The sequence below is a fragment of the Eubalaena glacialis genome, chromosome 8, assembly GCF_028564815.1.
Source record: "Eubalaena glacialis isolate mEubGla1 chromosome 8, mEubGla1.1.hap2.+ XY, whole genome shotgun sequence".
Taxonomy (NCBI): domain Eukaryota; kingdom Metazoa; phylum Chordata; class Mammalia; order Artiodactyla; family Balaenidae; genus Eubalaena; species Eubalaena glacialis.
The window spans coordinates 52,253,259-52,275,151 of NC_083723.1; the positions used below are offsets into that span (position 1 = coordinate 52,253,259).

Sequence of the window (21,893 nt, forward strand, 5' to 3'; positions counted from 1 at the left end):
AAAGCAAACCAGGACTTCCCTGGTGGCACAGTGGTTAAGAATCCACCTGCCAATGCAGGAGACACGGGTTTGAGCCCTGGTCCAGGAAGATCCCACATGCCGCGGAGCAACTGAGCCCGTGCGCCACAACTACTGAGCCTGCACTCTAGAGCCTGTGAGCCACAACTACAGAGCCCACGTGCCACAACTACTGAAACCTGTGTGCCTAGAGCCCGTGCTCCACAACAAGAGAAGCCACCGCCATGACAAGCCGGCACACTGCAACGAGAGCAGCCCCCGCTCACCGCAACTAGAGAAAGCCCGTGCACAGCAACGAAGACCCAACGCAGCCAAAAATAAAAATAAATAAATTAAAAAAAATCAGCTACTACAATTAAAAAAAAAAAAAGAAAAAGTAAACCACTTACTCTAAAGGAGAGTTTTTCCTGGTATTGAAAAATGAAGATGTGATTTTTCTCCTCCTTTGGCTTTTAAAGGGAAGAACGTGATCTAGCAGGGTTTTCAGTAACATTTTGGGCATAATTCCAAAGCCCAGTTTATTTGAATGGACAGTTCTATAAAATCAATAATATGGTACAAATATGTGGTTTTCTAATAGTCTGGCTTGATCCAAGGATAAAATTTAGAATAAAAAAGGGCTATTTTTTATCCTGAAAAAATAAAATGCATCTCTCTCAAGTAATTCTTCATGTATGAATAAATGAATTAATGAATATATATATTTTTCTTAACCATTTTTTTTAATGGAAATTAGACAACAGAAACATTAGAATGTATTCTTTGTAAGAACCTGTGTTGTTCATTAAGAAGTATCTGTATACTTTGATAGACAGCCGAGCAGAGGCTATACAAGTTGATATTCTTCGATAATAATATTGCACAGTAATAACACTTTTATTGCAAGGTACTGTAATTAGTGCTTTTATTTACATTTTTTCATTTAATTCTCACAATAATCCATTGAAAGTAGGTACTGTGGTTATCCCTATTTCGTGAATGAAAAAAGTAAGGCAAATAACCTGCCCAAGGTTATACTATAAATAAGAATAGAATCAGGATTCAGTTTCTGTCAATTCTGTCCCGGTTTCTACTACGTGATAATGCTGATTAAAATTAAGAAGGATAATGCAGGGTTTGTGCCTGACTTAGGAGGTTAGGAAATTCAGCTAGAGCTAATAAAGTTTCCCCTCAAGAAACAGTTTTAAAGTTCATTCTGCTATGGATGGATGGGTGAAGAAAACTACATTGTACTTTGACAAAAGTTTTGCTTGAGATAAATTTGTTTTGCATTTCCTTTAGCTTCCTTTTTTCTTATTTATACTTAAGTAAATTCCAATCTTATGAATAATTATTGTTAAGACTAAGGTCATTATCTTGGATATTACCACTTTTACTTCTGTTTTATGAATATTAAGCTTTCAGGGAACCAAGTGGCTTACCTAGATAGATTCTTACTGTAGTAAAGAACTGAAATATAAACAAATTAAATTAATGCTTTCTATAAAGTTAGTTTTGGATGCATGTCTTTTTATATTTTCACAGTTTTAAAATGTTTTCTGCAGTTTTTTTTTTTTTAAATTTATGTATTAATTTATTTATTTTTGGCTGTGTTGGGTCTTCGCTGCTGTGTGCAGGCTTTCTCTGGTTGTGGCGAGTGGGGGCTACTGTTCATTGCGGTGCGCAGGCTTCTCATTGCGGTGGCTTCTCATTGTGGTGGCTTCTCTCATTGCGGAGCAGGAGCTCTAGCCGCGGGGGCTTCAGTAGTTGCAGCACGTGGTAGTTGTGGCACACGGGCTTAGTCGCTCCGCGGCATGGGGGATCTTCCTGGACCAGGGATGGAACCCGTGTCCCCTGCATTGGCAAGCAGATTCTTAACCACTGCGCCACGAGGGAAGTCCCTCTGCAGTTTTCTTAAGATGCATTATCTATTTGGAATTATTTAATTGAAACTAGGGAAAAAAGTCCAGTATGTTTTGCAGCTGGTATTACTAAAAGCTAAATGAAAAATTGCAGAGCCAATTTCATCATGTTATGATATTTATACTTTTGTCAAAATTCGTGCATTTTAATGCTTGTTTGTGCACATTGGTTTTGAAATGAACCCAGTAATTTATGTTTGAAACTGCTTTAGTTTCACAAGTAACAAAGTAGCTAAATTTTATAGGATTACTTCTATTCTTGGTAATCTGACTATAAAGAAAATATATTCAAAATTTTAACATTTTTCTATGTTAATTTTCAGGTTGAAGGTTTAGAACAGATGTGGAAAGATGTTCACTTCAGAGAAAGGGGTTGTGGAGGAATGGTTGTCAGAGTTTAAGGTAATATTTACAGTTTTAATATAATAGTTATATTCCAAAGAAGTTGTGTCTGGGGTTTAAATTCTAGTGACTTTTTTTTTTTTAATGACTAAAAAGCTAAATATCTGTGGAAGCAAAAGAATTTTCCAAAAACTCTTATTAGGGAATTATTTACACATAGTAATCTTTCCTAGGAAATTGACTCCTGTTTTCAACAAGTAGTTTAGTTTGTTTTCTCCCTTTTATGGCAGCACCACAAAGAATGGTTAAAGTCTCTGAAAGTTGATGTCACTCTCTCCAACCACCATGAAAGAGTCACTGTTGAAACGTTTCTCCCAATTTGGGGGGCACTGGGAGTGGGCAGATAAACGATAAGGAGAAGATGGGAAGATATTTGCCCAACTTTCTATCAGTGCATCTTTCTCTGGTTGGCTAACCCAGTGCCCGTATAAGCGGTTTATAAATTTTGGTTAGTTGATGAAGAAAAATATAACTCTGTTTTCTTGTCTCATGAACTCTTCTTTATGATAGTTAAAATAGTGTTCCTTTAACCAGTTAACTAACTTCTTTTTGTCCTCTGGGTCTTGCTGTTACACATAATTATGTGAGCTTCCTGATCATGAACCACAGGAAGGAAGGGTTTGGGCTGAAATTGTTATTTTTTGTCCAGCCAAGTTAGCCCAAGGCCTCGGACAGAAGTCAGACTTACTGGTTTGTTTCAGTGAGGGAGACTATACAATAGGTACCCTGTAGGCATCTCACCAAACAAAGGGAAAAATAAAATTGTTATAGGATTTTCAGGAAAGGTGGAGTTTAGGTGAAATTTAAATGAAACAGTATTTTGATAGACTCAAAACAAAGCAGAGCTATGTGTAATGGGGTTAAAATCTGGCCTGGACTGTGAAGTGGACCCAGGGTCACGTTGTCTTGGGAACTACAAAGTTAACATCTTTGTGGAATGTTGGGTTCAGAAACCCCTTATCTGAAGCCTGCTTCTCTGTGTCTAGGTGACTTAGGTCCTCCCGCCAAGAGTGGGATGTTTCATTCTTACCGATATATGTTTAAATGGCAAAGTTCTTGATATCTATGATTTTAGATTACAAGGCTTCTCACTGAGTAAGAATACAGTAGTCATTCAAAAATGGAGGTTGTTATGACACTTTTTAGCTGCAGTATGTCCTTGAGAGAAGCAATGTTTCCTGTTAATTTTGTAGCTGGCCTTACCCGTCATTATCTCATCCTGATGAATGACAAAAGGTTTTCATTTTCTCAGCTTTTATAGTCATGAATTGAATGTCTTTCTATGGATCCCCTAACTCATCATAAAGTGATGTAGTTATACATGCACTTATGAAAGGGCACTGTATATAGTATACATATTTTAATAGTTTGATTAAATCTGGTGTGTGCCTTTTTTTCCTACATATGTTGTCTTTGTGTTTTTAAGCTTTTTTCCTGCTTCAAGAGTGCTTAATATGGTTCATTACCATGATTTTTTTATTTTTTTTGGCAAGTTGATTAAAATTGTCAAGTTTAACAGTTGAATACCACTTCTAGGGCATTCTTATATTAATGATGTAGTAAAATTTGCAAAAGCAAATAGAGCCAGTTAGCCGTTCTTTACTATGGGAGTTGTGTCAAGAGGGCTCGATAAAGGATGTGGGGCTTAGGGGAGGATCAACTATTAAGGCAAATAACTGAAAATCATGACTAATTCTCTTCCCTTCCCATCTTTTTGTTTATTTCCTTCCCTTCATGGGAAGGAAACTTTTCCTTGAGAGGAGGGGAGTAAAATCCTGGGCCCCATGAAATAAAAAGTTATTTAACTTTACCTTAACCCGCCAAAATTAAATTTACCCAATTTTCAATCAATTTGACATAACAAATGATTTAAATTATTGTCAAGTATAAGGGAAGATGTTTCCTATTCCTTGGTTAATTTGGTAGGCATTTCTGAAAACTATTTTGAATTGTGTTAATGTGTGTTGAATTCAGCTCTGTTTTATGTTTGAGGAAGAGATTAAGGTTACCAGACAAAATCAGCAGCATAGTAAAAGTGATAGAAGATAGGAAAGTACATGAGAACAAATCTCCCAAGTATACTTTTAAAATTGAATATCTTGTCTTTTGAAATGATTTGTGATGTTAATTGTATATTTTGGTGAAAATATTTAAGAAATAAAGTTTAGGGATCATCTATCTATCTATCTATGCCTCTGCTTGGTTGTTTAATCTAATAACTGTGGTGCTAATAAGGCCAAGGTCATCATGATTAATAAAGTAAGTGGTACAGAGTACATGGGGCTGAGAAGTCAGACACCCTTTGGTCTAATCATAATTGTTCCTCTAGGTGGTTTTATGATGTTGGACAAATCACATAACTTCTTTGGGTCTCAGTATCCTCACCAGAAAAACTGAAATAGGTGGTCTGTGAAGATGATTTTAGCTCTGCACTGTTCCATGGGTACAGTCTGAACTCCCAACCTCATAACCTCACTCTACATTCTCTCAAATGCACAAAGACAATGCAGTTTGCTTTGTGCAATTTTTTTTTCTTTTTTCTTTTTTGCCTTTGGAAAAACTAGTATTTACTCTAGCTATGGGCCCTCATTAATATTCTCTTAGTATACCAACAAAGAGAATTAGACTCAGACTTCATTATTTTAAGGTTTCATGAATAGTTAGTTCAATCTCTGTCTTTTCAAATATTTATTTGTAAAATATTATCTTTCAGATTGTATTGTGTTTTTCTTAATGTTATACATAGATTTATCTGCCAGATTTTTGATTTTCTGGTAGTCACTGAATCACAATATGTGACTCAAAATCTAGTCTTATGTGTAATGTTGTTGGTCAGAATTGTTTTATTTATTGGTTCTCCACCCATCTGTCCATCTTCATTAATTCTCTTCCACCCAACCCATATCACTTCCTTACATTTTATAAAAGCCATCTGCCAAATGATACTTTAGTATGAAGCATCTGTCTTCTTCAAATTTTGCCAAGACTAATTTCCTACCATAATTTCCCATTATAACTTCTTTTGTCTCCAGTTCTGCCTTCTGAAAAGTGAGAAAGCTTAGCTGGTATTTAAGAAGGCCAGTACCTTTGAACTAGTACAGTATAAGAAAATTTAAAGGTTTGCTGTCATGGTATTTAAATCCATAGGCTCTTTTAGATCTTAAGGTTTTCAAAGCACTGTTCATAAACACAGCAATTGTATTTTCTCTCCTTCTAGAGACAAAAGTAACTTTTCCCACATTCACAAAATGAAATAATGACAGAATTGTGATAAAATACAATAGTCCACTACACTAATTTTTAGGAGATCCTTCCTCTCATTTAGCAGTAGTAGCCTAGGCCCAGGATATTTTCTAGAACTTGTCTTTTCAGAAAAGAGCTGTCCTTTTGCTTTTGGCTGTTTCACAAAAAATATTTTACCTCATGAGGGTTAATTGATACATAAACTGAAAATTGTAGTTCACATTTTTAATGACTCTTCCAGTTTTAGCCTAGATAGTGTATGTAATAATCTTTCTATCCACTAATCATTTTTTGAGATTTATTTTTCAATTCACTTGGTTTAAAATTTTATGTTTAGACACGCATGTGCACGTGTGCACATACACACACATATATTAATGTGTTTTACATGTATACTTAGGTTCGTTATCATTCAGGTGATTGGAAATCTGTTGTTTATTTGACTATTATTCCCTTTTATATAAATTCCAACAATATTAGGTTACTCTTGATCAAATAACGGAAATGGAATGTTGCCTGGAAATCTTTTGCTACATGCTTTTGAAATACTGAAGAAAGCCCTAATCTCCTCTTTGTGTAAGCAGCTGCAGTGAAACTCCCCGCTTCCCTGCCCCGGAAGAATTGTGGAAGGTTCCCAGATAGTTCACATTTACTTACCATTCTGGTAAACAAAACTATCTTAATAAAAAAAAGAAGCTATTCACTTACTAAGGTGAAATGTGACCTATTTTTAAAGAATCTACTGAAGAGTAAACAGTGACAGTATTTATTTCTTATTTTGTTCATCTATATAAATGTCTTCAAAGATTTGAGTACGAGGCTGTGTGCTGAATGCTGTGGATGGAAAGATAAGATAGTTCTTGCCCTCAAGGAGTTCACAGTAGGGTAAAAATGAACCAAATGTCCTTATTATAAAAATTAATGCTGTTTAATTTTCTATGTCTATTTATGCACACACACACCTATATACACTAACCATAACCCATTTTAAATCATGAAATACTAGGATGTGGGACATGTGAGAAATAGTGTATATCTTGGAATGACTGTTAGCAGTATCTTGAGACATTATATCTACTGCAGGATTAACATTGTTGATTAATTGGTTGATTGATAGAAATAATTTTCATGGGAAAAAATAATGACTTGGGAGACAGAAGTTGTTAAGGAAGGGGTATACTCTAGAAGGATAGGTTTTTATCGTTTGTTATAATGAAGTGGGTTTTTGTTTTTTGTTTTTCTTCAGATTTCCCTACTACTTTTATCCTAAACCGTCTGACTTACTACTGGAGTTTTATCTCTTCCCATTCCTCTCTGGTCATAGTGTCCTTTCTGAAAGGGTGGCTCTGTGATTAGTTGCTGATATTTTAAATGGCATTAAGAACACTAGTTTGTTGGTAGTGTGGCTATCTTTTTCTCCAGTTCTGAGAAGTAAAAAATTTCCCCCCAATTCTGTAAAGTAGAACAGTCTTACTTAACAGTCACAACATGTAACTCAGGAGTTACTTTGATAGATGATCTGTGGCTTTAAGGTTTGAAACATTAGCTCCTTATATAACATGTTTATTAAGAAACAGGATAAAATACTGCTAATAAGATTGGTAACCTGTATAATGCTACAAAAAAATGTATCTCTGGCTTTACAAATGATTTGTATTCTTATTTCTAACCCCAAACTGTGATCAAAGATGAAGTGTTGATGTTAATTTATGTCCCTGTTGATGTTGAGGATTAAATATATCTTTTATTTTATTTTTACAATTTTTTTGTTGAGATATAATTCACATAATGAAAAATTCACTATTTTAAGGTGAAAATACAGTGGTTTTTAGTGGTTTTACAATGTTGTGCCACTAACACAAGCATCTAATCCTAGGACATTTCCATCACCTCCAAAAGAAACTCCATACCTCGTTAGTTACTCCCAATTCTTCCTTCTCCCAATTCCCCATCCCCCAATCTCTGGCAACAACTAATCTGCTTTCTGTATTTGGATTTGTCTATTCTGGACATTTCATAAAAATAAAATGTATTTTTTAAAATTTGTTTAGACACTACCAGAAACATCTTTACCAAATTATGCTACAAATTTGAAAGACAAGAGTTCTTTAGTTTCATCTCTCTATAAAGTTATCCAGGAGCCACAAAGTGAGGTAAGTACTCGAACAGTTTATTGTGCTAGTAGTATTCATTTGATTGATTTTTTAATTTGTTACTGTGAAAAATAACACATATATTAAAAAGGGTAAGAAAAGTATAGTTTAAAGAATTGTAATATATATTCTGGAGTGTTTAGCTGATTACTTTTGAGAAGTGGATAGAGGGATAAGAGAAGAATACTTTATGTGCAGAAAAATGGCAGAATAAAAAAAATTATAATAAAATGAGCTCCAGTGTACCATCACCCAGGCCAAGAAATAGAATTGTTACCATATTCCAAAGCCACCTCTGAACATGTTCCTGCTCATCTACCTATGTATTACGTATGTAGGTATCTGTCTGTCTACCTATCTATATATCTATCTATCTTGCTGGAGATAGCCTTGGAAAGTCTGGGTCACTGCATTCATTCATTCATTCAGCAAATATTTGTGTGCCCATTATGAGCCAGCCACTGTGCTAGGCAACAGAAAATCAAAGATGAATAATAGCACATGGTCTTTATCCCGTAAGAGGAAAGGGAGGAAATAATGTAAATACATGCTTTCAAGGCAATGCCTAACTGAGTCTAGATGGATTTGCACATGTTTTCCAGGTGTGGAAAGTAAAAGGACATTCCAAGCTGTAGGGATAGTATATGGAGGCCTGAGAAAATGTGAGGAATTTGAGGAGTAGCAAGTAGTTTGGTCCTGCTGGTGTTTTTCCCAGTCCTTTCTTCTTCTCTCTGCCCGCCCCTCCACCCCACCCCGCATTTCCTTTTCTTTTTTAGATAGCGAATTTAGTTTGAAGGTGACAAAATGATCTATGCTCCAGATTCTGGTGCTTATAAATCCCACCATTCATAGTAGAAATATAATAGGTAAGGATTGGAAATAGTGAGGAAAATCAAAAGGCATGGCATTCAGGTAAAAGCAAATAGGCTAATGCAGTAGTTAACAAGAGATGAAAGACTGTTGGGAACTGAAGCTGGAAAGATAGGTTTAGGTTGTAACCATGGCGGGCCTAGAGTTCCATCATAAGCAGTTTAGACTTTTTTTGCGCTGTTGACTTGACCAGATTATTGTTTTAGGAAGGTGGCTATGTGGAGGACAGATTGGAGAATGGAAAAAATGAAAGCAAGAAGACTAGGAGGCTATGACAACAGTGTAGGAGGGCTGTTGAGAACCTGAACTAGGGCAGTGTCAGTGGGAATGGAAAGAGGTGGAGTAGAGAGGAGGAGTATGAGGTATACATTCTTTTTATACTTGAGTTTGGTAGGTGAAACGATAGGCTCTAAGACCACTAATCCTATTATCTAGGGGTAAAACAACTTACACCCTGGCGTCTAGTCCTATGTGGACCTATATGCCTTTGGGATGAAACTATCAAAACTAGAGTCTTTTGTTATTTGAGTAGGTAACCTCTTTTGGAGGGGGTCTAGAATAACCCAGCTTCTACTGATTATTCCATAAAGAAGATTATAAAGATTATGAATTTTAGGTGCTGAAAAAAAGATTAGGGATTATATTGACAAGACAAAAACTTTAACTGGAATAACTAAATAGAGCAATCATATTTTGCTTGTCCCTTCCTCCTTCCCAAAGCTTCTTAATTTGTACAGTAGCTTGTTTTCTTGAAGGGTTTTAGTTTTTGAAGTATTTGGGTAGAAGCTGTTTTACAGTTTTCCATGTTTATTTGAGAATTATTTTACCAAATGGAGCAAGTATAGCTGTGTGCTTTAGTATTTTTTTTGAACAAATTAAGTCTTATTTATCATTTACTGCTCAGTATTTTGAAAGACTTAAAAATTATGTCTCTAATGAAGTGTGTTTTAACCAGGCTGCTTTGGATAGAGGTAAATTTCTGATAGGGTAGTTTGGTTCATAGCATTTCTTTCATTCAGATGACAGTGAGCTCTAATGGCTCAGAGCAGTATATCTCAAACTATTTGTGGTGAAGTACCAGTTTAAAATTTTTTTCCCAATCTCTCACAGACCAATATGTGTACCTAATGTGCATGACAAGTATGCAACTCACATCACATGCGAGGTACCACATAAATTTGATAACCCCTAACTGATCCATACTCTGTTCAGTAAGTCTGCTGATCACCCTCTTGGTTATTGCAGCCATATCAAGTTGCTATAAAAGTTTTTAAATATTTCCTCTCAATTTCTGTATTTATATTGTTGAGGACTGGTAACAGTTTGTAGATGGTCTTCAGTCCATGGACCACACTTTCAGAAGCACTGGTTTAGGAGGTTTTGCATGTAAGTTTGTTCTATGTTTTTAGCCTGATGAATGTGGTAAAGACAGTGTGTATTCTGTATTCTTAAAAAGACAACTCAGTCTTTAAAAATGTACTTAGAAGTGCTTCTAAAATATAGCAGTGTCTACTTTAACATCATAACCTTCCTTTTGCTCTTTAGAACATTTTGTGTCTTAAAGTGGAGATATTCCCGAAAAGTTGACGTCATTGTCTTTTGGCATTTTTGAAATTTGGAACGTTGATTCTGCTGTTATTTGAAGTCTGGGAAATTTGGTATTCAGATTTTACAAGTAGTACTTTTTCATTGTTTAGTTAAATTCATTTAATAAATATTTATTGAACACATATAGTGTGCCAGAAATCACTTAGAAATGTAGCAGTGAACAAAATAGAACAAATTCTTTATCTTATAGATTAGAACTTGTATTCTGGTAGGTGAAAGAAACATTAAACAAATACCTAAATGTATAATAAAATGTCAGTCATAAAACTGTGAAGATAAATAAAGCAGAGTAGGGGAAGTATGTGTTGGGACTGAGGAGGTGATGGTTGAATTAAGGTCTGAATGAATTAGAGAAAGAAAATAAAACTGGGGCAAGAGCTTTCCAGAGAGGGAATAGTAAGTGCAAACGCCCTGATGCAGGTGTGGTGTGTGTGGCAGGCTCAAGAAACTGTAAAGAGGAAGTTTATGGATACAATGAAATTTCCTTAATCAGTGCTTTTAATTGACTAAGATAGGCATGGGATTAGAGGCTAACAATGCTCAAGTCTGTTATGAAACCAGCTGTTTTTTTTTGAAAAAGCCACATAAAATCTTTTTGGTGTTCTAGGCATAGCAAGCCCAGAGTGAGAGGAGGTCAGTTCATTGGCTACTGGCACCTGAAGAGTAGTGCCCTCCAACTTTTCTGTATCTGTTTCCTACCTGTATTCTCAGTAATTGTTCAATGCAAAAAAGGTTTGGAAGATTCTCTTGTGAATTTACCCAAACTTAGCTCTTTTCCATCTTTTATCCCTGCTTTAGTCATTTAAAGGCATTTTTATGATACGTTTTTTTTACCATTAAAATTCTCTCTTAAGATACAGCTTCTTACTTATGAATAGATTGTTGTAAAAGTTCATTTGTAACTCAGTTGTTTTAGAATTCTGAATGTATTTTAGAATGGAAAGAAGGTACATTATGATTAGACCATAAAAAGGCCATTTAACACATCAAAATATACTTGAGGTGCAGTTGTCTCTTAACAGTATTATGAAACCTACCCACCAAGTATAACAATGTTTTCATGAGAAAATAGTTCAAAAATTCAAGCAAGACACTAGGAATACAGCATGTTCTAATGCTCCATTGCTTGTCTCAAATATATTCAGGTTAGATAAGTCAAACACTGATTGTGTTTCCCACATTGTATATTGTTTTATTCTTTTCCGACATTTTTCAGGTATGTTTATAAAGGAGTTAGAAAGCCTTGGCTTCAGTCTCACTTTCGTGAGCTGTGTGATTTTTTTGGTTTTAGTTGATAGCTTCTTTGTCTCAATATCCTCATGTAGAAAGTATACATGAGGGTAATGACATTGTACCATATAATATTGTGGGAATTAAATGGGTCATATATGTGAACGTACTTTGCAAGCTGTAAAATCCTGCACAGATACTGGTATTTACCTCTAGTGGTTTGATATGCATAATTTCATCGAATCTCATTGCAATATATAACTTCTACATCCCTTTTGAATCTGTCTTCATTTGGTTCTGCTTTCATAAACCAAAACTCCATTTAATTTTAGACTTTAAACCAGTTTAAAAGGCCTTTTGGAGTGTTTTGATTAAAATTGATTATGTGTTCATGCAGCCTATTGAATAAATTTTCAGCATAAAGTTTCACAAGTTTGCAAATATTTTTTAGACTATATTAATTGATTTAATCAAAGCTTCCCCTGGTATTTAGAGATGAGCGATATTACACCACAATACAAGATTATCGACCCTTGTCCACAAAGAAATTTTTAAAACTCCACCCTGAAAGCTAAACATTCCCCTACCAGTCTTTCTTCCGCCATCCCCCTCTCCATTCTTCCAAATTCCTACCCTAAAAACTTTTCTTGCTATCTGTGAATGGGGTTACTTTGCCTCTGACCCTCCAGTTTCCTGTTGCCTTTGCCATGCCACAGTGGACACCTGTTGCACTCTGATGACCATTCTGAGAGTGGAAAAATGTTCCTTAACTGTCAGAAGATAGTTTTTCAATAGGAAAGACCAGTTTGATTTAGTCAATATTTATTAACGTATAACTTTTTCTGTAATACTGACTTTAATTATACCCGGTTTGCTTTACATATTGAACTTTTTTGAAATCAAAACATCCACTTTAGTTGCTGTTCATTCCAATTATTGGTAGTAGAAAATCTGTTTTGTAAATTGACGTCAATCTATTGCCTAAGTTAGTGAAGTGAATGAACTTCTGTTCGCTGAAAATATAATAGTAGCCTGCTTGTTTGAAAAGTAGCCCGGACATATTCGTTAATGACTTGTGTGTGATGATTATATATGCTTTAAGATAATACTTACCTATAAGAGTCTCTTATCTTGACTTTCTGATTTTTTAAAAAAAGGTCTGTTATAAAGATACAGTCAGCTCTGTTAACTGGGTAACTGGGGGAGTGTGGTGGGGGGAAAAAAAGGCTATCAGTAAGTCCAAATCACGTTTAAAATAAAATGATAGCAACGTTTAGATCATCCAGGGGCAATTAACCATGGTTACAGTAAGAAACTAGACCTAGGGGCTTTATATTATTCAGCTTTTCCCTCCACATATTGGTCATTGCTGTCCGATGCTGCCTAGTTATAACTCAGGAAGGCAATGAGACAGTAACTCCCTAGGACTCTCCTTTCAATTTCTCCAACCCAATCATTTATATTGACATGTTTTATCTGGAAGCAAGGATATTCAGGAAGAAACCTCTCACATCCTATCTATTTTAGGAATTTTAAAAGATATGGTTTTAATAACAATACTACCTTCGAGCTACAGAATGTTTTAGAGTTTATAAAGTGCTTCAGTATACACTTAGTTTGCAGTTTGGCCTTCCACTGGAGTTTATTACTAAATAGCTTAGCTGTGAATAGTTTTGTGCTTCCAAAAAATGGAAACATTTGTATATTTCAGTAATTACCAATCAGGGAAAACCTTTTATATTTCATATATCAGTGTCATTCAAATACAGTCCAGTCCTTGAATGAATATTTTGTCTTTCTTCCAGTTGCTAGAACCTGTCTGTCACCAGCTCTTTGAATTCTATCGCAGCGGAGAGGAACAGTTGCTTCGATTTACACTGCAGTTTCTTCCAGAACTGATTTGGTGCTACCTTGCCGTCTCAGCCAGCAGAAACGTGCATAGCAGTGGATGCATTGAAGCTCTTCTCCTAGGGGTTTACAATTTGGTTTGTATTTAATGTAGTTAACAAAAGGTTTTCTGACAAAAGCCAAGCATATAACCCTTTCAACAAAAATGAATACATAATGGCAACTATTTTTCATTTTAGTAAAGCTAATATTTGTTTTTAATACATCAAATGACTCATAGCTCCTTCTCCCAAAAATAACTTTATGGAGGTTGAAGGCTATATGGGCATACATACAATTATGTAAATATACATTTTTTGATTGATTGGAGACTAAAAATCAGTCCATTTAAATAATTTTATGGAGATATCTGAAAATATCAGTATTGAGTTTTAAATTTTTTAAACTTAAAATCCACTGTCTATAAATTGTCTGTTGTGACCTTCACAGAAAGTTTGGGAGAAAAGATCTAGTCTAATATCTACCACTAATAATTCTGTAAAATCTGGACTGTCTCCAGACTTCACACCATTGATTTAAAATGTATAGTTTGCATTACTAATAGTGTTTGTATATTAAATAGTATAGAACTATTTAGTATAGAACTATTTAGTATAGAACTATTTAGTATAGAACTATAGTATAGAACTATAATAGTATAGAACTATTAAATAAATAGAACAATATTCTAGATACATACTTAAGGTTTGTACTTTTTAAAGTGGAAAAAAAAATTAAGGGTCATTTCATAATGTATTTCATAACTATGTTAATTGATTTAGAAAGTAGAACTTTTTACATGAGAAAAAAATCAATGATTATTACCACACTACATCTGTATTTCATCCTTAAAACTGTGTTACTTATATTTTAAGGAGAAGGTTAACTCCTAGTATTTGTGAATAATCTATTATCATAGTTTAAGATTTTAGTTGAATTTAAGATTCCTTTCTTCTCATGTCTTTTTTTTTTTTAGACTAACAATTTAAATTCAGCTTTTAAATTTATGTGTAAAAAATAAATATTGTAAGATATTTTCTTTCACTTTTGTAGGAAATAGTTGACAAACAGGGACAAAGCAAAGTATTGAGTTTTACGATTCCATCTTTATCCAAACCATCTGTATATCATGAGGTAAGTGACATTTTTATCAAAGTAAGTTTATTGGTCCTAAGATTTGAAGTTGCTATAAATTAGGGTCTGGTTATTGAGACAAAAAATTTGATCAGTTTATTAGGCCTTAAAAAGTATAAAACACCACACAAAGCATTGGCTATTCCCAAAGTAAAAATGGGCAATCAAAATCATAAAACTAAAACCTGATTGTAAAAGATCTATTAAAAGTATTCATTTTGAAATACTCTCCCCTTTTCCTGACAGATAAGATTAGATTTTTTATGTGTGGCAATTATGTTTTTCTGGGGTAGAATTTTTAAAATTAAACTATTTTGTATTTCTATTTGTGGTTTGTTTTTAATTATTCATTAATCTTTGAGCAGAATACTTAGTAGGCAATCTGAATATTTCTAAGATGTATGATGTTCATGGCAGTCATTCTTACTGGTGTATATATTCTAAATACCACATCTTCAACAGAATAGTTTTTTCTTTATTCACATGTCTTTTCTTTAGCCTTCCAGCATTGGGTCCATGGCTCTGACCGAGAGTGCCCTATCCCAGCATGGCTTGTCAAAAGTTGTGTACAGCGGACCTCACCCCCAAAGGGAGATGCTGACAGCACAGAATAGGTATACTGTGGAGACATAACCTGCTATTGTACCATGCTAATTTTTTAAGAAATTATTTCAGTAGATTTATAAATAATGTTTAATGAATTGTATGTAACAATTTTTAAAATGTTGAGTCATTTTGTGCAAGAGAAAAACACATTTTCCCGATTTGTCACTTACACTTTGCTTCAGATGTCATCTGGAACATTGAATTTTTAAGATAATTTTCATATGACTGTTACTTTTTCCTTTCAGTTTTGTATTCTTATTGGTGTGATTATATTGTACAGATCTGTTCTGTAACATAATATCCCTCCCCAATGCTTGCTTAATTACAGTTGACTTCTTAGAATTCTCAAGATTTGTAAATATTCTTTTGGTTTATCTTTAGGTTTGAAGTGTTGACGTTCCTTTTGTTGTGTTACAATGCTGCCCTAACTTATATGCCCAGTGTTTCTCTTCAATCACTGTGTCAAATTTGTTCAAGGTAAATTAAAATTCAAATGTTTTTAGTATTGAAATATATGAATCTAGGATTGCTAGTTTGTTACATATCTAAGTTATTTTTGTTTTGTTTAATCATTTGCGTGAAACACTAAATAGGTTAATATAAAGCTCCACCTAGTTGACATATAGAAAGCTCCCTAAAAACACAATGAAGTCACAAAAAACACAGTGAAGCGGGTAAAGCTGAATAACATTTCAATAGAATATTTAATTAGAAAAGGATCATACTATATAATTAAAAGAATGGAACTATTATGACCTTTCAGTTTTTGGCATGTGGTTGGTTTCTGTTTTGTTTGCTTTTTTATCTGTCTGTTTATCTATCTATCTATCTATCTATCTAGGTAGTTATTCTTATTGTGCTCTAATTTGGTACCAAGAAGTAAGTAAGAGATACTGGTTTTTAAACGTTATGTGTTAAAAAAAATTTAGCCAAGAGCTTGGTTAAGTAAATTATGGTAATCCTTGGGTATACTATGCAAATATTTAAGAATTCTGATTTAAAAGAGTACTTAATGATATAGTATATATGGTGTGATTCCAGCGTTGACTGAATATGACCAGAATATTAACAATAGTTATGTCTACTTGGTGGAATTATAGTTTATTTTAATTTTTTTCCTGTGTGATTTTCTGTCATTCTCTACATTTTCTATGTTGAAGATGTTACCTTTTTTTTTTTTTTCTGGCCACACTGCATGGCTTGCAGGATCTTAGTTCCCCAACCAGGGACTGAACCCGCACCCTCAGCAGTGAAAGTGAGGAGTCCTAACCACTGGACCACCAGGGAAGTCCCTGTTACCTTTTTTTAAAAAAACAAAAACAAAAAAAAGCAAGGCAGAGAAAATGCCTTTGGTAATTCAAGTAAATAAGGGAAAATATAGAACTAAGGAACTTGTAAAATAATTTAGATTTGGGAAACTTATTTAGAAAATGTAGCTTTGGAAAGTTAGTAAGAGGGAGGGTGCATAGAGCAATACTTAGAAATCAAGTCAAAACAAAACAAATAAAAAACCTAAATTGATTCTATTGAATAAGATAGAAAACCACGCAGGACCAGAGGGAGAGGGAGGTAACAAGGCAAGGGGCTTATTCGAGAAGATAGAGACGTGGAGAGTCATTCAGATATTTCCTGAATTGGAGCATAAGTACATTTGCTGCACCTTAGAAGATGGTACCAGTGTGCCATCTCTCTCACTTACTCTTTCTAATATGTTTCTTGTTTTAAATATTTTAAAGGCAGAGGTGCCCAGAGTTTTTGAATTTCACAGATCTGTAAAATTTCAAAGAAGCTGAAGTGGGTATTCACATGGTGTTGCCGACTTTTGTCTTTTGTCAAGTCATTGTATTATAAATATCTACCGTCAACATTATTTAATGAAAGGGGAGACTATTTTAACACCCAAAAGGGGTAGAATGGAAGGGAAGGACAACAGTTTATAAGTCAAAAGTGAGATGTTTAGCATTCCTTGTTTCTCATTTCAGTATGGTCCAGTTAAAATGTTGTTATGCACTAAAATGAGTGTAAGAACCAACACTTCAGAAACATTGGCTTAAGGAGTAGTTCGATGCAGGAACTTTTCACCTGTAGAACTTAAAACACACTACTTTAAAGCAGTATTTTAGATGGTAGGACCCAGGAATATTCTAGTATGCTTGAAGCTCTAACGTTCTAATACATACAGATGTTCTAATACAACCTCCTAAATAAGAACCACTGTTGATGTTTTCCTGAAATGACTGATGGCAAAGTTAGGAAAGAACATGTATCGCTGGTTTCTGTCCTGTGTAACTCCAGTGCACTATCTTCAATATAATTACTTTTATGTTCTGGGTAGAAAATTGCTAACATATCAATTTTACCTAACCAGGGAATTGGATAATCCTTTAAGAACGCAAGTAAGAGCTGGTTTTGAAAACAAATAGAAACACCGATTACTTAAAAACTAGCTGTAGGATTTTGGCCGAGGAAGATTTTAGTAGAAACATATTACATTAATTCTATGCCACAAGAAAAACTCATGTATACCCACTAGCTATAAGAAAATGAGGGAGGAAAGAGATCTATGTAATTCAAAAGACTTAAACTATTTAATAATGCTAACTCTTAAGCCGCAGAACATGATGTAATAGGAACTCCATCAAATTTATCGTTCCCATCTTTTTTAGTTTGCTTTTGTTTTTGTTTTAGATTCCCTATTGCTGTATTCTCAATGGTTTAAAATCTATTTATTTCTCTTAACTCTGGATTCCCTTAATCATTTATCAAATATTCTAATTAAGGTGTACACTTTAAAGATGTATAGCAAAGAACTAGAAAGCACGAGTATCTAATCAAGCAAAGCCTAGTCCAGAGCTATGGAAGGAAAATTAGTTATAGAACTATGGTGATAAGTAAGTTATAAATGATTATGATAAAGTACAAGAGATTCCTGATGATCTTAGTCCTGGTGCAGGTTTTCCTGAAGAATAAAATAAAGTGATCACACTGTGTTATGGCTAATCAAGTTGTTTTGGCCATGTGGCAGTTGTTTCAGATTGCTGATTAGTTTGGTTGTTCATGATAATTATGCCAAAATGATTGACTGGGTTATCTAGGAGGAAGGACACATAAATACAACCAGAAAAATTTCGTGGAATACCTGAGCTAGGTTCAGTGACAAATGTGTTCTGTTCTTTTTTTAACCTTCTGATTGTAATGAATCGTGGAATTAAAACAATCCTGGACACTTCCCACCCTCCACGCATACATACAAATCTATTCTACTGGGCAAAAATCTGTTCAGTTAACTATAAGCTTTGCTTCAGTTAACTGTAAGCAGACTGATGGCCAGCTTGATAGCCGGCCAGCTTGATAGCCTGTGTTTTCCTCCTACATCTGTGCATGGACCACTTGAAGAGAGATTTGAAAGGAGGCAAGAGCTAGACTGAGTTTTAGTCAAGTTTTTATTTTCTGCTAGTACTAAATATTACGTATGGCCCTTCTAAAAGCAACATACCCACCAATACTACAAATAAGTTTTATTAGTATATTCCTAAGTCCTCTAAATTTGGGGAAATATTTTTTTCTTTTTTTTTACTGTTGAGCATCTCTTTTAATACAATTGTGTTTAAGAAGTGGCTTATCTTGCCTTTTGATGTAGAATATAAATATTAAAGATGAAACTGTACTAAGCTGTAAATTAAATTTTCCCCCGTTGTCTAAGGGACTGTCCTGATTTTGTTCACTTGGTGAGTCACCTCGCTGACTGACTTGAATATGTACTGCTAGGGATTCTTGATCAGCGTATTTGTTCCTGTGAATCTGTAATGAAACCCTGACCCACTCCTGATTCCTAAATCAGCCTTCCTGACCCCTGAACAGATTTCTTCTTGTTTTCTGTCTATTAGGGACAGCTTTGTGCAAATAAACCATCTTGTGGATTAATTTTCCTGACTGGTAAAATGATAGAGAGAGAGAGAGAGAGGGAGAACAAGCTCTTAGCACAGTGTATGCCATTTTGTTATCATTTAATAAATGACAGCTAGTACCCCAATGATGAACACACATGTTCACTATAGATACACAGCCGCTCTTTCTTTTTTACCACCTGTTTGCAGTTGCCAGCTGTTCTAGAGCATATCTTATACTAGGAAATTCCTTGTTGAAAGAACCTACAGTTGACTTTTCATTGCTTATTATTTACTTTGTACACCTTTCCACCGTTGTAAATCTTCTCCATCCTTCCTTTACAACCCATCTGAAATAATCTCTTCTCCAGCAACTCGAGCACTATTTTTGTATATGGTATTCTCTAGAGGAAAGTGATAGAAGATGCAGCCTTTATTAGGCTCCTAATTTCAAAGAGCAGAAGCATGAGAACAGAAAAGTGCTCATTACTGTATAGGAATTTCTTCCATTTTCTCTTTTCTCCCTTATTCCCCCACTTTTTCTGCTCTCCTGGCCTTCTCACCTCCCCTCTCCTCACTATTTAAAAAGCAGAGCAGAAAAGGAAGAGGTTTTGAAATTGGTTAGTTTTATTTCATAGTCTATGTATTTTATCCAGATGGATAGGAAATAGAACTGGACCAAATTTTAAATATTTCTCAAGTTAAAAGATAGAAAAATCATTGTTTCCCTTTTTTTCTAGCTAGTTTCTACTCACTGGTCTGATGATCTAATGATAGTAGTTAATCTATTTTCTTTTCTACTTTATAGTGCTAAATAAATACTCTCTTCAGTCAGCCCCACTGGAATTGGGCTTTCTAATCATTTTGTGGTTTGTAATTCAGTATATTGAGAACAATCTCACAGGTTTTCTCTCTGTCTAAGAAAGAGTATCTCTCAACAGAGAATGAGAATCATGGCAGTAGTTTCCCTCACTTACAAATTGATACATAGAACTTCTTCCAGAAATGTACTGACAAATATGCCTTCTACAAGGAATTTTATTTTATCATGGTTTGTGAATTTGAGAGATATCTATACATGACCACAGAGTAAGTTTAATACAGCAGTGGAGGTTAGGCCACTCAGCTGCTCTTTCGTAAGGTCGAGTCCTTATGTTTTGGATTTGTAAAGGGAAGTCAGGCAACTTCAGGATACCCTCTGATGAACAGAGGAGTCAGGCATTCATGTGACATGTAGCTTTGTTGATTGTTTTTGCTTTGTTCTGCATTTTATGTAAATTCAGTGAAGGATCTATGCGAAAAGAATATCTTTGAAGAGAGCATTCAGAGTACTGATGAGTAAATCAGAATTCTTAATTATTAAAAGCAAGGACTGGAGAGGGCTTCCCTGGTGGCGCAGTGGTTAAGAATCTGCCTGCCAATGCAGGGGACACGGGTTTGATCCCTGGACCGGGAAGATCCCACATGCCACGGAGCAACTAAGCCTGTGTGCCACAACCACTGAGCCTGTGCTCTAGAGCCCGCGAGCCATAACTACTGAGCCCACATGCCGCAACTACTGAAGCCCCTGCGCCTAGAGCCCGTGCTCAACAACAAGAGAAGCCACCGCAATGAGAAGCCCGTGCACCGCAACGAAGAGTAGCCCCCGCTCACCGCAACTAGAGAAAGCCGCGCACAGCAACGAAGAACCAAAGCAGCCAAAAATTAATTAATTAAAAAAAACAAAAAGGACTGGAGAAAAGAGGATAAAGAGTTGCCATTATGAGTTATGCTGCAGCTGGCTAGCACTAGATTATCTTGGGTCTCAGCTCAATGTTACCTCCTTGGAGAGATCTTCCATTATCATCTTTTCTATAGTAGCACCTTCTCACCCCAGTTTATTTCCTTTTAGCACTTATAACACTGTTATTACCTTGTTTGTTCACTTGGTATAGCCTGTCAACTGCTGGAATATCATGAGGTCAGGAACTTTGGTGTTTTTTTCACTTCTGTCTCCTTAGAGTTCAAGAGAAATGCCTGGCATACAGTAAAAACTTAATAACTATTTGTTCAATGAATGAATGATAGATGATCTCTTCCACGTCAGATTTGTGATCCATTAAGTACACTTATGATTAAAGGAAATAATTCAGTTTTTATTTTTTAAAAATCTTTCATTGATAAATGCAAAATTCCTGTAGTCACTTGCTACAGTTTGGGTAAAGTTTTAGTAGTTATTAAAAGCTAACTGCTAAAAAACAAACAAACAAAACCCCCTAACTGCTATGATCTGAATGTTCGTGTTCCCCCCATCCCCAGATTCTTATGTTGAAATCTTAATGCCCAATGTGATGGTATTAGGAGGTGGGGCCTTTGAGAATGGGATTAGTGTTCTTAGCCAAGAGACACCACAGATCTCCCTCTCCCCTTCTACCATGTGAAGATATAACAAGAACTCTCCAGCCTTGAAGAGGGCCCTCGCCCGACCATGCTGATTCCCTGATCTTGTGATTCCAGCGTCTAGAACTATGAGAAATAAATTTCTGTTGTTTATAAACTACTCAGTCTGTTGTATTTTGTTATAACAGCCCAGACGGACTAAGACACTAACCCTTTGCACTTCTGAATAAAGAAGTAAATACAGCCTCTAACAGATAACTCCTTATTTCCTTATAGGTAGCTAGTAGAGAAAACAAGAGAACCTGGAATCCTGTTTCTTTTGTGAATTGAGAGAACTATCTCTCTAGTTCTCACCTAAAGTAAATTTAAAAGTTGATTGACCATCCTAGAGCTATGGCAATGTTGTTTTTTAAAAATTGTGTAATAACAGCAATAACTTATTTTTCTGACCATATTCTCTTTCTTAAACCCTATACTTCTTTCCTGATTTCTAAACCTGTGTATCCAATTCAGTAAACATCTTCATCAAGATGTCCCATAGATACCTTGTAAGAGTTAGAACTCTTTCTGTTGCA

The 21,893-nt window shown here is 35.0% G+C and overlaps 1 protein-coding gene across 3 annotated transcripts in view; it reads left to right on the top strand.

The window, feature by feature from the left end:
• Positions 1-21,893, top strand: part of HYCC1 (hyccin PI4KA lipid kinase complex subunit 1) — an 89,904-nt gene that overhangs the window by 42,349 nt on the left and 25,662 nt on the right. For 2 of the 3 annotated variants that reach the window (XM_061198501.1, XM_061198503.1), the window contains exons 2-7: positions 2,243-2,321; positions 7,616-7,717; positions 13,231-13,410; positions 14,366-14,446; positions 14,945-15,060; positions 15,434-15,529. In XM_061198501.1, the coding sequence (XP_061054484.1) occupies positions 2,271-2,321; positions 7,616-7,717; positions 13,231-13,410; positions 14,366-14,446; positions 14,945-15,060; positions 15,434-15,529 (626 nt within the window). In that variant the 5' untranslated portion in view covers positions 2,243-2,270. The remainder of the gene's footprint in view (positions 1-2,242; positions 2,322-7,615; positions 7,718-13,230; positions 13,411-14,365; positions 14,447-14,944; positions 15,061-15,433; positions 15,530-21,893) is intronic. The other variant, XM_061198502.1, reaches the window with a different exon arrangement.